The sequence below is a fragment of the Oncorhynchus gorbuscha genome, unplaced genomic scaffold, assembly GCF_021184085.1.
Source record: "Oncorhynchus gorbuscha isolate QuinsamMale2020 ecotype Even-year unplaced genomic scaffold, OgorEven_v1.0 Un_scaffold_8:::fragment_4:::debris, whole genome shotgun sequence".
Classification (NCBI taxonomy): domain Eukaryota; kingdom Metazoa; phylum Chordata; class Actinopteri; order Salmoniformes; family Salmonidae; genus Oncorhynchus; species Oncorhynchus gorbuscha.
The window spans coordinates 104,147-122,500 of record NW_025745588.1 but is presented as its reverse complement, the minus strand read 5'-3'; the positions used below and the strand labels follow the sequence as shown (position 1 = coordinate 122,500).

The 18,354-nt window shown below is 45.1% G+C and overlaps 1 protein-coding gene across 1 annotated transcript in view; it reads left to right on the top strand.

The window, feature by feature from the left end:
- Positions 1 to 1,479: 1,479 nt before the first annotated feature.
- Positions 1,480 to 18,354, top strand: part of LOC124019264 (TBC1 domain family member 22B-like) — a 119,874-nt gene continuing 102,999 nt past the window's right edge. The window contains exon 1 of the mRNA XM_046334640.1: positions 1,480 to 1,873. Within this exon, the coding sequence (XP_046190596.1) occupies positions 1,663 to 1,873 (211 nt within the window). The 5' untranslated portion in view covers positions 1,480 to 1,662. The remainder of the gene's footprint in view (positions 1,874 to 18,354) is intronic.

Sequence of the window (18,354 nt, the reverse complement as noted above, 5' to 3'; positions counted from 1 at the left end):
CAGTCTCTTATTGACGCGCAGGAGTTGCCTTGGAGTGGTCAGGGTGGAGGGTGTCTGAAAAGCAAATAAATGGATAATGTGTTCACTATTGGCCTCTCTCTCTCTCTCTCTCTCTCTCTCTCTCTCTCTCTCTCTCTCTCTCTCTCTCTCTCTCTCTCTCTCTCTCTCTCTCTCTCTCTCTCTCTCTCTCTCTCTCTCTCTCTCTCTCTCTCTCTCTCTCTCTCTCTCTCTCTCTCTTCCTCTCTCTCTCTCACACACACTCACGCTCTCTCTCTGGCCATTGATTTCCTCCACCTGGTTTAGTGTTTAAGTTTCACCCTCTGATGGGCTTCTGACCATGAATTCTGGCTGCAGGGAGATGAGGAACAAGAACGTGGGTTGTTTCAGGGACGAAGAGAGGGAAGGTGGAGGAGGCCAAGGGAATAACATAGATGAGGAGAGAGGGTGGGGCTGTGAAAGGGGAGAAACTCACATTAGCCCCACCCCCTTCTCCTCCCCACCCCACTATGATAGATGTGACTTTGATGATGAAAGCAGGGGGGGAGGGCAGCAGTAGGGGGGTGGGAATCCCATATATGTCCATGTTTTCTAGAAGGACATCGCCAAACCATACTAGCTAGCATAACACGCCAGTACCCCAGGCAGCCAACCAACATGTTTTGTTTTGAGGCCGGGGCGACCACAATTTGAGAAATGTGTTTATTTAGAAAAATGACAGAAACATGGCGTCCGAGAAAGCGCTCTGCACGTGTGATGCATCGCTTGACATGTCAGAACACCGGCACAGACATTCAGGGGCCAGACTAGAAGAGGGAAGAGGAAGAGAATGAAAATATAAACATGCATCCCAAATGGCACCCTATTCCCTATATAGTGCACTACTTTTGACCGGCATGCTATGGGCCCTGGCCAAAAGTAGTGCACTATTAAGGAGGGGAATGGTGTGCCATTTGGGACACGGATAATTTGTATGCTTGATTTGCGTGGTTGATTTGCGCTGAACTTCAAGCCTCCTTTAATTCTCGGGGGTCTGACAGCAGTCAAGGTGAAACATTTTAAAACCCTCAGACAGAGCCTGTAACGAAGATGGAAGTGTTTGCCTTGCAGAATAGATTGGAGAAAGAAAAGGACAAAGGAAAGTTCTTGATCCCGCAGCAGTAACGAGGCAGACGGGTCCAACCCGTCGATGGGAAATCGTGTGTTCTTCAGTTCCAAGAACATTTAATAGGACATTCTGGAACACGCTCCAATTCCATGTCACCACTCACCACACATGCTTGTCCTATCCTCCTCTGTCTAATCTCCTCACTTCAAACCTTTATGTCGACGATTAAAACATGCATTATTTCTAACTTCATCCGATATTGCTCTTTGATTGATTGGTGGGCATGGGACGGGGCAGTTCTGTGTTGGTTTGAAACCATCGTGTGACCTTGTTAAAGGAAGTCTTAACATATTAAAACAGTAGTACATCTACATTATTCACTGTTGTTTTACATTGATTTGTCTTCTGTAGCGTGTCTGTTCCTCTTTAGGCATATCGTCAATGGCTAGATTGACTATTGGCCTTAATTTGACTTTGACTAGCACATCAAAACAAACAAGCAAGCTTACTTATTGTACTCAATTTACAAATACTCTTTAAACAAAAGCTTGTGCATAATGATTCTAGAAGTAGCTTCCATGTTCCTCCTATGTACTGTGCTCTATACACAGTGTGTGTGTGTGCTGACTGTGTTCCATCCGTCTGTCCGTCAGATCTTTGAGCGTATCCTGTTCATCTGGGCGATCCGCCACCCGGCCAGCGGCTACGTGCAGGGCATCAACGACCTCGTCACGCCTTTCTTCGTTGTCTACGTCTTTGAGTACATCAGTGAGTCCCTTGTCCTCCCTCTTCGTCCACCCTCCTCTTCCTCTGTCCTCTTCTTACTCCCTCCGCACTTCCCTTGCTGAAGGGAAGAGCCAAAGCCAAAGACTAGATAATGTGTTTGTAGGTTGGTGAGTCCCTCTCTCCCAGCCGCTTCTCTCATTTAAGGCAAAAAATATATATTTTTTGCTTCCATTGCTGGAATAGATAGCCGAAGACTAGATAGTAGCGTATGCGTTTTGAATTCAAGTGCACCGGTCCCTCCGCTTCCCTCACTCAAGGGAATACCAAGCCATGAAGAGATACTAGTTTAAATGTTTTAATAAGCTCTCCTCTCACAATAGAGCTTGCTTGGATCCCTGCTGTGTGAGTTAATGTGGTGTACATTATTTGTTATAAATGTTTCATTACATTGAGGACTTAATGCTCTCTTGTGTTTTGTAAACTGAACTGAGCCTCAAACATTGATATGCAGAGAGTAAAGCATCTCAAATGATGTGTGTGTGAGTGAGGGTGGGGTGTATGTGCTCTAGTGTGTTTGTGTTCCTAGATGATGACTAAATGGCTGCTCTGCCACTCCAGGGGGTGCTCTAAAGGCATGGTGAGAAGGTGGGTTGTGAACCCGGGGGATTGCAGTTGTTTGCTTACTGAAGCGTGAAACAGAAAATAGTTGTTTCTGTTGCTTTTGACTACCCTCTCTTTCCTTGTCCCTGTCTCTCTGTCTGTCTGTCTGTCTGTCTGTCTGATCCTCAGTCTCCTGGCCTGCTTTGCACTGTTTCTGCTGATGAGCCTTGAAAGCTTACAAAGCCAACCAACCTTCAAATGTGGTCCGCCTGACACGTAACATGATGGTTTGATGTGCTCTCTGTTGTTTTTGTTTTTGAGGAAATGGGTAAGAGAAAGAGAGGGATATAGTGATTTTGGGGTGTTCATGTCGGAGGATGAGCAGGCTAATTACGCTTCTGTCTGGAAGCTTTCTCTCGCTCGCTTTCTCCCTCACTCTCACACACACACTAACCTGTATACGCACACGCTCACTCAGTTCAACTTTTGATGGTGCTGCGTCACAGCTAGCTGGCAGTAATTTATTATTACCCAGTATTCTACGGGGCCGAATAAGGGCTGACGTCGGAGTGAATGCACGTTAAATGAAGTTAGATTTGATCCATTTCATTCATTTCAGTCATGCTGAGATGTTCACTCTCCATCACTTTGGGAGGAAAAGGAAGAACTCCCCATCACTGAATAAAGAAGAAGTCTGAGGGTTGTTGATTTCAGATATAATTGAAAGCTGTTAGTTTAGGACATCTCTCTCTGAGGCAGATTCTCTTTGTGTGTGTGTGTGTGTGTGTGTGTGTGTGTGTGTGTGTGTGTGTGTGTGTGTGTGTGTGTGTGTGTGTGTGTGTGTGTGTGTGTGTGTGTGTGTGTGTGTGTGTGTGTGTGTGTGTGGTTGGAATTGGCTTTAATGTCTGGATCTTGTCAGAAAGCTTCACTGACTAGCTGGATCAGTCTGTCTTTAAAGGAAATGGATGGATTCGTACACTCCTAATGACATTTTTCCCCCTTCAATAGCATTTCACATGGTGTTAGTACAAACCCTTACGGGACATTACTGTTGTTGAAGGCAATGCTGCTTTATATTGTAGCTGATTCTCATTAAATGAGTATAGAGGAGGAGGATGAAAGGAGGTGTGTGTGTGTTTGCATGTGTACATGTGTGTGCATACATCTGTGTATGTAGTTTTTCAGCAGTGTTTGTAGTAGTAGCAGCCATAGCGTGAATCGTACTCACTGGATTGTGCTGGTTGAATCCCTGTGTGTTAAAGATGCATGATGACAAGGATGTAATAGAAGGGCCAGTAAGTCATGCTGTGTTGTGCCTGCTGCTGTTAGGTACCATGCATTATAGAGCTCGCCAGCTTGTAGTCCTAAAACCCGGATATGAGTTACCTCTGGTTCATTCAGCTGCTCCTGTGGGGAAAATGAATGGGGAAAGAATAGGGTTTTGGGATGAACACGGAAAATAATGGCAGGTAACTCAGGCTTACGAGATCTACGTTTTGTTCTATGAGATAATATCAGTCAGTTAACATGACCTTTATGAATTATGAAGCCTTTTGTGCTCAATGTACTTTACATATTATGTAAATGCTTCAAAATTCACAGAAGTTGACTTTTGCTGATGAAGATTCTCATAGAACAAAATGTTTATAGATCTCCTAAGCCTGTGTTTGCCACAGACCTTATTCTCAGCAATGTATCCAAAAACTCCATTAATTTGCCCAAAAAAGGATGCAATTGCTATTGCTCTCTATAGAATAACGGAAGGGGTTTTCCCCCTTTGCTACACACACACACTTGTGCGCACACGTCTCTCAAAAGCGTAGGTTTGTTTGCGGTAGTCAGAAGGCCTAAGTAATGTACCTGTAGCATGTTGTCTATAGGCTTTTGTAGTGTACTGTAATACACTGCTTAACCTGTCACCCTGCCTGACCACTAGGGACAGTGTTTAATCTACCTTCAGAAAGTATTCATATCTCTTGACTTAATCCACATTTGTGACCGACCGGCTCGATTCGGTCCAATGTAGCAACATTTCAAATTGTTTTTTTTATATATTGGATAAAAGTAGAGATTAGACAGTTGTATAGCTAGAAATACACAACAGTTGAGGAACAATGGGGAAGTTATTCTGCTTTGAAACTTTTGGTAACTCCACTTTTGAGAAAATGGCCCTTGAATGTTTTAGTACACCTACTGGATAGCTCTTTGTCTACACCCATTCAGCATCATTCACCTTCTTAAGCCTTAGCTCAACCCATCTCTTTAAGGATTCACATGCGAGGCCATGTGTTAAACAGAGTAAGGTCATGTAGTCAACAACCAAATATTTCAAGAGTAAAAGTGATGTAGTAGCAAGAATCCACTTTATCTAGTTCAATAGCTAACCCCAATCACCTTCAACTAGATTCAATGTTAGCCTGTACAGAATACAAAACTAGCTAGCTTTCTTTTCACTCGGTCAATTAGGTTAGTATTGTGGAGTAACTACAATGTTGATCCATCCTCAGTTTTCTCCTATCACAGCCATTCAATTCAGTAGCTGTTTTAAAATCACCATTGGCATCATGGTGAAATCCCTGTGCGGTTTCCTTACTCTCCGGCAACTGAGTTAGGAAGAACGCCTGTGTTTTGTAGTGGGGTACAGAAACGGGGTACTCATTTAAAATCATGTTAAACACTATTATTGCAAACAGAGTGATTCCATCTAACTTGTGTTTTGTGCTGCTGCCATGCTGTGTTGCTGCCATGCTGTGTTGCTGCCATGCTGTGTTGCTGCCATGCTGTGTTGCTGCCATGCTATGTTGTCTTAGGTCTAGTGTTGTGGTGTCTCTCTTGTTGTGATATGTTTTGTCCTATATATTTTTTATTTGTAAAAAAACAAACATTTTTGCCCCCATCCCCGCAGGAGGCCTTTTGGTAGGCTGTCATTGTAAATAATTTGAGAACAAATTCTTATGTGACTAGTTAAGCACATTTTTACCCCTGAACTTATTGGACACTGGGCTATCTGACCTCCAAACGAGCTTCAATGCCATACAACACTCCTTCCGTGGCCTCCAACTGCTCTTAAACGCTAGTAAAACCAAATGCATGCTTTTCAACCGTTCGCTGCCTGCACCCGCACGCCTGACCAGCATCACCACCCTGGATGGTTCCGATCTTGAATATGTGGACATCTATAAGTACCTAGGTGTCTGGCTAGACTGTAAACTCTCCTTCCAGACTCATATCAAACATCTCCAATCGAAAATCTAATCTAGAGTCGGCTTTCTATTCCGCAACGAAGCCTCCTTCACTCACGCCGCCAGACTTACCCTAGTAAAACTGACTATCCTACCGATCCTTGACTTCGGCGATGTCATCTACAAAATTGCTTCCAACACTCTACTCAGCAAACTGGATGCAGTTTATCACAGTGCCATCCGTTTTGTCACTAAAGCACCTTATGCCACCCACCACTGCGACCTGTATGCTCTAGTCGGCTGGCCCTCGCTACATATTCGTCGCCAGACCCACTGGCTTCAGGTCATCTGCAAGTCCATGCTAGGTAAAGCTCCGCCTTATCTCAGTTCACTGATCACGATGGCAACACCCATCCGTAGCACGCGCTCCAGCAGGTGTATCTCACTGATCATCCCTAAAGCCAACACCTCATTTGGCCGCCTTTCGTTCCAGTTCTCTGTTGCCTGTGACTGGAACGAATTGCAAAAATCGCTGAAGTTGGAGACTTTTATCTCCCTCACCATCTGCTATCTGAGCAGCTAACCGATCGCTGCAGCTGTACATAGTGTATCGGTAAATAGCCCACCCATTTTTACCTACCTCATCCCCATACTGTTTTTATTTATTTACTTTTCTGCTCTTTTGCACACCAATATCTCTACCTGTACATGACCATCTGATCATTTATCACTCCAGTGTTAATCTGCAAAATTGTAATTATTCGCCTACGTTTTGCACACAATGTATATAGACTCCCCTTTTTTCTACTGTGTTATTGACTTGTTAATAGTTTATTCCATGTGTAACTCTGTGTTGTCTGTTCACACTGCTATGCTTTATCTTGGCCAGGTCGCAGTTGCAAATGAGAACTTGTTCTCAACTAGCCTACCTGGTTAAATAAAGGTGAAAAAAAACAACAACAAAAAAACAAATGGGTTTACCATAACAAAGGGGCTGAATACATATTGACACAAGACATTTCAACTTTTGAATGATTTGTAAAAAATATTGAAAAACATAATTCCACTTTGACAAAATTGAATTCAGGCTGTAACACAAGAAAATGTGGAAGAAGTTGAGGGGTGTCAATAATTTCTGGAGGCACTGTAACACCATAAAGAGGTGTAAAAGATGTGAGGAAGTTGAGGGGTGTCAATAATTTCTGGAGGCACTGTAACACCAATTTGTAAGTCGCTCTGGATAAGAGCGTCTGCTAAATGACTTAAATGTAAATGTAAATGTAAATAAAGAGGTGTAAAAGATGTGAGGAAGTTGAGGGGTGTCAATCATTTCTGGAGGCACTGTAACACCATAAAGAGGTGTAAAAGATGTGAGGAAGTTGAGGGGTGTCAATAATTTCTGGAGGCACTGTAACACCATAAAGAGGTGTAAAAGATGTGAGGAAGTTGAGGGGTGTCAACAATTCTGGAGGCACTGTAACACCATAAAGAGGTGTAAAAGATGTGAGGAAGTTGAGTGACATGCTGTGTGAAATGTGAATCACAGTTTCCTCTGTCAGGGAAATAATTAAAATGTTCACCTGCACTAGGTGCTTTTCTCTCTCATCAACACCATCTAAATACATCTATCAGACAGGATCAAGGCTGCCATTCCATCTGCGTCTTCTCATATTGCCTTTGCTCTGTAGCAACGCTAAGCTATCGCTTTTTATGTCTCTATTTCTGTTCCTTTGTTGCTGCTTGTTTTCAAACAAATGTCCTTCCTTTGATGATGCAAGAACTAAGATGTTGTGCTTCATGCTGGAACCAGTGGGTTGCTCTGGGGAGGGGGTTCAATGGGATGCAACTGCAGCCCCGAATTGGTGGCTGCGGTTGCACACTAATGCTTTTGACTGCTTCCAAATCCACACACCAAGCCCCACCCACTGTCACTCAACCAGGCAGTACCTCGCGCTCGAGATTCACTCTGCACTGAACAACATTTTTCAAACGGGAACGACACTGCTTTCCTCCTTGTGTCTTAATATAAATCCACATGTAGTACATTCTACTATTATTTGTTCAACAGTAATAGCCTATGCATTATGTCGATTCCAGCTGTGAAAGTATCTGCCCATCCCTGTGTCGCTGTCGGTTGCCGATTCTCTCTCCATTATGCGCACGGAGGAGGGGAAAGATGGATTCTGAGAAGCACAAGCACATTACCATTGCTCAAAATGCTTTTGAGAGAAATAGTAATAGAAATAGTTTTTAATTTTTTTTTTTTAAAGCAACCTCTGTCTAGTTACAGAGAGGATAGTCATATATCATTTCTCAATATTGAGTTCATGGCACCACTTTGCAGCCGGTGTAGGCTGTAATTTGCAGTGACGAACGAGGCCTACATCAAGTAGCCTATAGGCCTAGCTCTGGAAAGTTTTTGTAGGACACTAGCCTACATTGTAGATGTATCAATTAGCCTACATGGCAATCTAGCAACAATATCATATTTAGAGTTAGCAATCCAGATAAGCGTTTTGAGTTCCCACTTTCTTCAGTTCGTAAGTAATATTGCCTATTGGCCAATATGCACAAATATGTTGGCAAATGCTTTGAAGAGCCCTGCCTCTAATTTAAAGTAACTCTCCATTTTAAACAAAACATCGTATTTGTTGTTATCGAGTAAAATAGTTATTACTGTTTGTCTATATCTCCTCTATTGGATTGGCTGAAGTTGTTTCGGAGAGGACTGGTGAGCTCTGGTGGTCTTTTTCTGTTTGTCAGTGTGGACGCTGGGGAGAGAGGCTCTGTGCTGTCAGGAGGAAGCTACACACGTTTTCCGGAAGATGACCTATGGTAGTGAATGGAATACGATAATATAACTTGTGTGAGTGAGTGTAGAGGTCTGGTCAGGAGTCATTAAGGGGGCTGCAGCAGGCAGTGTGCCAGTGGGAAGCAGGCAAGAACTCCATGGTGGTGCCACGGCCAAGGAGTTATGCCAAGAAGTCATGGCGGAGAGGCGAGGGACATTCCATGTAATAATGAGGTGGGCATTCGGTCCTGTCTGTCCAGGAGCTCTCAACTAAGTCCTGCCTGCTGGTCCTGGCACTGAGGGGTCAAGAGGGGAAAGGGAGGGACGGTGAGTGACCGAGAGAGGAGCAGAGGCAGGGATTGGAATAGAGAGGCTGAGAGAGGGACAGAGAAGGGAAGAACAGGGAAGCAAGGAGCCCAGAGGGAGAAATACCCCTTATTCGGATCCTCATTAGCTGTTGAAGAAGAAGCTATTCTTCCTGGGGTGAAGTGACTCAGAAGTGACTCTCATCTGTTTAATTTTTGAATAATTTTTTTAACTGACCCTTTCTCTACTTATATATTTGCTACCATGATTTGCGATAATAGTGAATAATGATGAGTGAGAAAGCATCTCCCCCCCCCCAAAAAATGCTAACTACCCTTATTGTAATGGTGAGCGGTTAGCATGTCTTGGGGGGTATGGTATTTGTGCATCTGTAACATTCTCAAGCTCATCATTATTCAGGATTCATTCAGGATTATCCGTAATTATGTTTGCATCCACATTAATGTGGAAGTGTTAAGAGATGTTACTCCTAAATGACACATTTACCATTCATTTCTATTGGGCACAAAATATTCTGGAACAGAACCAAAACAAAGAGCAAATGCATCCAACAAATGTGTAGAGTCACATGCTTGATGTGGTCAATGCGTGCTTTGAATATGGGACCAAATACTTCACTTTTTAGTGCTTTAATCCACGTGAGTTTGTCCCAATACATTTGGTCCCATAAAATGGGTGGACTATGTACAAAAAGTGGTGTAATCTCTTAACGTGTCACCCGATATTGATGAAAATACCCTCAAAGGAAAACTGACTGTTCCATCTCATCGTCATGGTATCATTTTGAAATCCAAAGAGTTGGAGAACAAAACAACAAACATGTGTCACTGTTCCAATACTTTTGGAACTCACGGTCTTAAGTGAACCAGGTCTCCATATGTCCACTTAAATCAAATGTTATTGGTCACATCCACATATTTAGCAGGTTTTATTGCGGGTGTAGCAAAATGCTTGTGTGCACTTAAGAAATAGAAAATGGTACATTTTGACGGTGCTGGCAATTCAGAATAATAAACCAGACATTATAGCCTAGCTCTGACGGTGTCTCCACTGTCAGCCGATGCATAGATATGAAGGTTGGTTTTAATAATGGCAACAGAACACTGAGAAAGAAGACCAATTAAGCGAAGAGTCAAACTTGCTCTGTTAGCAGTGCTATCCTAGCAAGGTGTTTAGTGTGGCTGGTTGGTGTACGGTCTGAGACCTTGCTGACACTGAGCATCTCTGACAGATGCTCTAAACAGAGCTAATGTTAACGGCGCTGAAACCATTTGCCCATTTAGATGCCCTATGAATATAGAGTTAGTGTCTGTGATCAAGCATGGGGCACTATAACTACAGGCACAAAGAGGAGAGAGAAGGACCCCTGCTGTATCTCGGACCCCCCCACTTGTTATTTTATCCTTGTGGAAATATAAAATGTATTTCCATTCAAAATCCTATTTTCCTTAAACTTAACCCCTAAATCTTACCCCTAAACTTAAAATAGCTTTTGTCCTCATGGGGATGTGTGAAATGTCCTCACGAGGGAGAATGTTCCGTGTTTTACTACCTACCCTTGTGGGGTCATTTGGGTATTTCAGGACCCCTTGAGGATAGAAGAACAAGGCAATGAGCACACACACACACACACACACACACACACACACACACACACACACACACACACACACACACACACACACACACACACACACACACACACACACACACACACACACACACACACACACACACACACACACACACACACACACACACACACATTTACATTTAAGTCATTTAGCAGACGCTCTTATCCAGAGCGAAAGCGGGAAGGGGATTTCAGGCGGAAGGAGGAGCAGTCAGGGAAAAAGCATGTTGAGGAATACAGTCAGCCTAAATGATAAACCATGTAGTCGAGAGAGGAAATACACATCAGATTGAGCTTCAGCGATAGCACTGTTGGACTACTCCAAGCAAACTAGAGATGCCTTCCTACTAAGCAGAGGGGTGATTTGAAGTCAACATGCTTTGATTGTGAGTAGGCCTATATTGTGTGTTTACACCGTGTGACTTCTAACTGGAGATTTCTGATGTAATGAATCAGTCGCGTTAATTCCACTCTGTTTTACTCTTCTCTCCAGCAGTCTTTTAGCTTTAGCCAGCTACTTTGTCAGCCTCTACTAGGCTGGTTGAGTTTCTCCATGTGTAAGTGGTCTGTATTGACTGTGTGAGGAATATGTCTACTGTCTGTTGTTCAGTCTAGTCTGGCTGTGGGTTGAGTTTAATGTCAGTGGGGTGTGTTGGTTCTCTGTCGTGTTGTCGTGCTGATTGAGCGGCGGGCCAGTGGTCTGCTCCCGTTGTGGATTGAGTGGGGGATCAGCGGTCTGTGCTGTCTGTGGATTGAATGGGGGATCAGTGGGTTGTGTCTGCGGATTGAGCGGGTGATAAGTGGGTTGTGTCTGCGCTGTCTGTGGATTGAGCGGGGCGCCAGTGGTCTATCTGCGTTGTCTGTGGATTGAGCGGGGGATCAGTGGGTTGTGTCTGCGCTGTCTGTGGATTGAGCTGGGCGCCAGTGGTCTGTGTCTACGCTGTCTGTGGATTGAGCTGGGCGCCAGTGGTCTGTGTCTGCGCTGTCTGTGGATTGAGCTGGGCGCCAGTGGTCTGTGTCTGCGCTGTCTGTGGATTGATCAGTGTTCTGCTCCGTCTGTGGATTGAGCGGCGGGCCAGTGGTCTGCTCTGTCTGTGGGTTGAGCGGGGGATCAATGGTCGGCTCTGTCTGTGGGTTGAGCGGGGGATCAGTGGTCTGCTCTGTGGGTTGAGCGGGGGATCTGTGGTCTGCTCTGTGGGTTGAGCGGGGGATCAGTGGTCTGCTCTGTGGGTTGAGCGGGGGATCAGTGGTCTGCTCTGTCTGGGTTGAGCGGGGGATCAATGGTCTGCTCTGTCTGTGGGTTGAGCGGGGGATCAGTGGTCTGCTCCGTCTGTGGATTGAGTGGCGGGCCAGTGGTCTGCTCTGTCTGTGGGTTGAGCGGGGGATCAATGGTCTGCTCTGTCTGTTTGTTGAGCGGGGGATCAGTGGTCTGCTCTGTGGGTTGAGCGGGGGATCTGTGGTCTGCTCTGTGGGTTGAGCGGGGGATCAGTGGTCTGCTCTGTGGGTTGAGCGGGGGATCAGTGGTCTGCTCTGTGGGTTTAGCGGGGGATCAGTGGTCTGCTCTGTCTGGGTTGAGCGGGGGATCAATGGTCTGCTCTGTCTGTGGGTTGAGCGGGGGATCAATGGTCTGCTCTGTCTGTTTGTTGAGCGGGGGATCAGTGGGTTGTGTCTGCGCTGTCTGTGGATTGAGCGGGGGATCAGTGGTCTGCTCTGTCTGTGGTTGAGCGGGGGATCAGTGGTCTGCTCTGTGGGTTGAGCGGGGGATCAGTGGTCTGCGCTGTCTGTGGATGGAGCGGGGGATCAGTGGGTTGTGTCTGCGCTGTCTGTGGATTGAGCGGGGGGCCAGTGGTCTGCTCTGTCTGTGGGTTGAGCGGAGGATCAGTGGTCTGTGTCTGCGCTGTCTGTGGATTGAGCGGGGGGCCAGTGGTCTGCTCTGTCTGTGGGTTGAGCGGGGTGCCAGTGGTCTGCTCTGTCTGTGGGTTGAGCGGGGGATCAGTGGTCTGTGTCTGCGCTGTCTGGATTGAACGGGGGATCAGTGGTCTGCTCCGTCTGTGGATTGAGCTGGGCGCCAGTGGTCTGTGTCTGCGCTGTCTGTGGATTGAATGGGGGATCAGTGGTCTGCTCCATCTGTGGATTGAGCGGCGGGCCAGTGGTCTGCTCTGTGGGTTGAGCGGGGGACCAGTGGTCTGCTCTGTGGGTTGAGCGGGGGATCAGTGGTCTGCTCTGTCTGTGGATTGAGCGGGGGATCAGTGGTCTGTGTCTGCTCTGTCTGTGGATTGAGCGGGGGATCAGTGGGTTGTGTCTGCTCTGTCTGTGGATTGAGCGGGGTATCGGTGGGTTGTGTCTGCTCTGTCTGTGGATTGAGTGGGGGATCGGTGGGGTATGTCTTGTTAATGAGTATCGGTTTGTTCACCGTCTCCCATCGCCAGGCGCTGATTAACATTCTTTATTTGCTCTAACGAGTCATTAAGTAATTACCTCGGCACGACCACTGGCATTCACTGGAGGTTTTTCCCTCTTTCCTCCTCTCTCCCATCCCCCTCTTCTATTGTTCTCTGGAGTTCCTCATTGACCCACGTTTGTGTCTAGTAGACTGATGTGGAAGGCAGGGAACATTGCAGACACATCGTACTTATTGGCAGTAGTAAAGACATGTGCATCTGAAGTAGGCCTTGCAATTAGAACGTAGACTCAAACTTTAGTTTTGTTTTTGCCTCTCTTGCTCTGTTTTTTTAAATGATGGAAATTTAGAATCTGTTTTGCCCTGAGCCACTTTTTTTTTCCAACTTCTATATTTATTATACAGTACTCATATTTCTAGTTTATTTCCATATAAAGAATTGTTCTGAAATGCAATACACAGTATCACCCTAAGCACAGAATAGTTCATATCACGCCTTGAAATATTTTCTTCTATAAGATGGAGAAGCGGACTCATTTTTCAAATGGCCAGGATTGGAAACACCAGATCTGATTTGAGACTTTCTCCACACATCTTCTCATCATTCCTTATTCCATAAAATGCTCTGGAGCCGAGAATGATTCTGAAAAAAAACGCCTTGTCAAGAAGTAATACGTTCACCATTAATAATATTCACGGTTATTTAATATTTTGGGATTAAATTAATCCCTCTACTATAAAAAGGCATAAATTGGATTTCGGCGCAGATTTCTCGCCATGAAAAATTGCTCCTTCATCATTTTGTCACCCAGCTGAAATCCGATGCACTTGACCTGATGCAATTGCGTTTGCCTTTAAAAAAAAAAGAGAGACACTGTGCCATACCACTTCATGAGTTGTTGCATCTTCCACTCTTTCCATGTCAATTTATTTGCGTCAGCTTTAATTCAGTGTAGCTACTTCACATTTATCAATTTGTCAATTAACATTCCACTCGGCCTCGTAGACCCAGGCTCTGTCCCATTTGGGACGTAGGGCGTAATGTCTCCCATTAACTGTACTTCTAATGATTTCAGTGAGACTGCAGATTAATTTCTTAATGGATTGATCTTCTGTATTTCACACACTAGAAATGTTCCCCCTTTTCCTCTTCTCACCCCCTTTTCTCCATTAGTGGCAGCTCATCTAGACTGATGACTGTCTGTCCATCTCTGTCTGCAATAACAGGTTAAGACAGTGGGGGATTGTGTGTGTGTGTGTTCTGTTACATTGTAAGTTTTGTCACGTGCAGTACAGTGAAATGTCTTTCTTGCAAGCTCTTTCCCAACAATTTAGTAATCAAGTAAGCGGTAAGATGTTCTCATTGTGTGTAGACTATAGTAGTGTTGACTGAAGAGCCTTCCCAGACAGCCTAGTTCTCCCCACATTAGAGGTCTACACGGGCCCCGTTCTGAAATGGACCTGGGGCTTTCCCACCCGGACCAGTTTTCGTCAATACATTTTTAAAACATAGAGACCCGTTCCAAATGGACCCGTGGACAACTAGACCCGTTCCATAAAGACCTGATCGGATCCAGACCCAATCCGAGTGAGGGAAGAGAAAGAAAAGCTTTCTAAGCTACTTTTTTAACCGGAGCAGATACAGCGTGAGAGGAGGGAGAGAGAGGTGCTGCTCTAGCAGGCGGGGGGATTGGGCATACTGTGAGCAAGTGACACAGGGAACAGGGAGGGAGAGACTAGAGACACCAACCAACCATCCAAGCAGACTTGTGCTATGTAAGACCAACAGCTGCCATATAGCTAGATTATTGATCATCAAATATGATTACGTAGTAACTGTCTTGACTGCATGAGACCGGGACAAGCTAGTTAAGATAGCTGCTGCCTCGATTAGCCTAGCTAGCTCTCTCATCCTACAGTTACAAATTAACAGCAACTCCATTCAGAATATTAAGTAGCAGCCTACCTGTTGGCTCTTGGTCGTTGTAGCCAATCCTTCTCCTTTAACTTATTCCATCCTTTTAATTCCATCTTCCATTGATTTGATGTCTCCAAAATGTTGCTACACACGAGGCTCTATGACTGTAGCCTATTGCTGCTTTATTGACTTATGATTGGCCAACAACCACAACCTCCACGCTCCACTCATGAACAGCAAGAGCAGCAGCATAAATAATACAATTTCTCTCCCTCTACTGCAACGGTCGAGTTCGGCTTTGTACGGGCCCTTCCGGAGAAGTCAGTTAAAATACGCATACCCAATACCCTTGACAATCATCTCTGAGATCCCTAGATACAGTCCTAGATCACTAGCCAAGCAACCAGCAGGCCACAGAGAAGACAGCGACAGCGTCTCTAATGGCACCCTATTCCCTACTGTATAATGTGCAGTACTTTTGACCAGTGCCAATTCAGATGCAGCCATCCGAACAGATCTGAAATGCAGCGCTGCTCTCCTCTGCTCTGCTGCTGTACCATCGCCATGGTTACGTGATTGCGGAGCAAGCCTTGGACGTTGGTAGGTGAACCGTACCGCCGGGCTGGTTGGGTGGAGAGGAGAGGCAGCTGTGTGTGTTCGACTGACTGTGTAGGCTGGGCTGGCGCTAGTCTGGTCGAGTCAAGTGCAAAAGCCTATGGCAGCAGACAGTTATTTCGATCCTGTAGCTTGTCGTCCTCTGTTTGCTATTGGAGGACCACACACACACACACACACACACACACACACACACACACACACACACACACACACACACACACACACACACACACACACACACACACACACACACACACACACACACACACACACACACACACACACACACACACACACACACAGTGAAGATCTTTGTTCATTTACCTCCAAATATCTATTTCCATAAATCCCGGATGGGATTACCACCTCTTTCTTTCACACAGTATAATTACGCTCCCAGCATCACTTGTATCTCTGCTGGTGTTACTAAGACAACTTTGCCAAATTTGACTCCCTCATATTAATTAAACACTGTTTTAAATGCCTACCTCAGAGGAATCTGTGATAATCATTAACCAACACTAGGTTTCAGGATGTTGTCTTCTTAATTGGCTTGTGTTAGTCAGATTGGGTTAATCTCAATGAGATGACTGATTTCAGTGGCTGGAGGCCACTCTTGTCTCTGTGCAGACGGTACAAGATGATATTGACACATCTAGACATACCATACAGGCTTTCACATACTCCAAAACCATCTCTCCACAATGATCTCAGCCAAGGGAAGTTGTGAATGCTACAATATTTTGGTGAAAATGTATTGAGAAAAACAAATGTTTTTAGACGGACAATCTGTGTACTCAGCCGAGGCTGTAGATATAAACTCAGCAACAAAAAAATAGAAACGTCCTCTCACTTTCAACAGCGTTTATTTTCAGCAAACTTAATGTGTAAATATTTGTATGAAAATAAGATTCAACAACTGAGACATAAACTGAACAAGTTCCACAGACATGTGAATTACAGAAATTGAATGTGTCCCTGAACAAAGGGGGGGGGGGGGATTAAAATCAAAAGTAACAGTCCGTATCTGGTGTGGCCACTAGCTGCATTAAGAACTGCAGTGAATCTCCTCCTCATGGACTGCTCCAGATTTGCCAGTTCTTGCTGTGAGATGTTACCCCACTCTTCCACCAAGGCACCTGCAAGTTCCTGGACATTTCTGGGGGGAATGGCCCTAGCCCTCACCCTCCGATCCAACAGGTCCCAGACGTGCTCAATGGGATTGAGATCCGGGCTCTTCACTGGTCATGGCAGAACACTGACATTCCTGTCTTGCAGGAAATCACGCACAGAACGAGCAGTACAGCTGGTGGCATTGTCATGCTGGAGGGTTATGTCAGGATGAGCATGCTGGAAGATTACCAGATGAAGGAGGAGAATGTCTTCCCTGTAACGCACAGCGTTGAGATTGCCTGCAATGACAACAAGCTCAGTCCGACAATGCTGTGACACACCGCCCCAGACCATGACGAAACCTACACCTCCAAATCGATCCTGTTCCAGAGTACAGGCCTCGGTGTAACGCTCATTCCTTCGACAATAAACGCAAATCTGACCATCACCCCTGGTGAGAGAAAACCGCGACTCTTCAGTGAAGAGCACTTTTTGCCAGTCCTGTCTGGTCCAGCGATGGTGGGTTTGTGCCCATATGGTTGACGTTGTCAGTGCTGTCTAGTGAGGACCTGCCTTACAACAGGCCTACAAGCACTCAGGCTGAGAGGGGCTGGACTATAGCAGACAGTCTGAGCACTGATGGAGGGATTGTGTGTCGGGCAGTTGTTGCCATCCTGTACCTGTCTCTTAGGTGTGATGTTCCGATGTACTGATCCTGTGCTGCTGTTACACGTGGTCTGCCATTGCGAGGACTGCCACTGTCCTGTCTCCCTGTAGCGCTGTCTTAGGCGTCTCACAGTACGGACATTGCAATTTATTGCCCTGGCCACATCTGCAGTCCTCATGCCTCCTTGCTGCATGGCTAAGGCACGTTCACGCAGTTGAGCAGGGACCTGGGCATATTTATTTTTGTGTTTTTCAGAGTCTGTAGAAAGGCCTCTTTAGTGTCCTAAGTTTTCATAACTGTGACCTTAATTGCCTTCTGTCTGTAAGCTGTTAGTGTCTTAACGACCGTTCCGCAGGTGCATGTTCATTAATTGTTTCATGATGGGAAACAGTGTTTAAACCCTTTACAATGAAGATCCGTGAAGTGTATTTGTATCTTTGAAATCATCTTTGAAAGACAGGGTCCTGAAAAAGGGCTGTTTTTTTTGTTGTTGCTGGGTTTATGTCATCCAAGTTGTCACAGACAATTTTCTCAGTTTAGGTAAGCCGGATAAAGCCTCCTGCAGGCTTTCGTTAGCATCTAAATGATCCTTATAAGGTCTTCTGTGTGCAATTTTAAAATAATTGTTTCAAGGACGTACAGTTGAAGTCGTTTACATACTTAGGTTGTAGTCATTAACTCGTTTTTCAACTTCTCCACAAATTTCTTGTTAATTAACAAACTATAGTTTTGGCAAGTCGTTTAGTAATTTTTCCAACAATTGTTAAGACAGATTATTTCACTTATAATTCACTGTCACAATTCCAGTGGGTCAGAAGTTTACATACACTAAGTTTACTGTGCTTTTAAATAGCTTGGAAAATTCCAGAAAATTATATCATGGCTTTAGAAGCTTCTGATTGACATCATTTGACTCAATTGGAGGTGGACCTGTGGATGTATTTCAATGCCTATCTTCAAACTCAGTGCCTCTTTGCATGACATCATGGGAAAATCAGACAAGACCTCAGAAAAAAAAATTGTGGACCACCACAAGTCTGGCTTATCCTTGGGAGCAATTTTCAAATCCCTGAAGGTACCACGTTCATCTGTACAAGCAATAGTACGCAAGTATAAAGACCACCACGCAGCCGTCATACTGCTCAGGACGGAGACGCGTTCTGTCTCCTAGAGATGAACGTACTTTGGTGTGAAAGAGCAAGTCAATCACAGAACAACAGCAAACAGGCACAAAAGTATCTATATCCACAGTAAAACGAGCCTTATATCGACA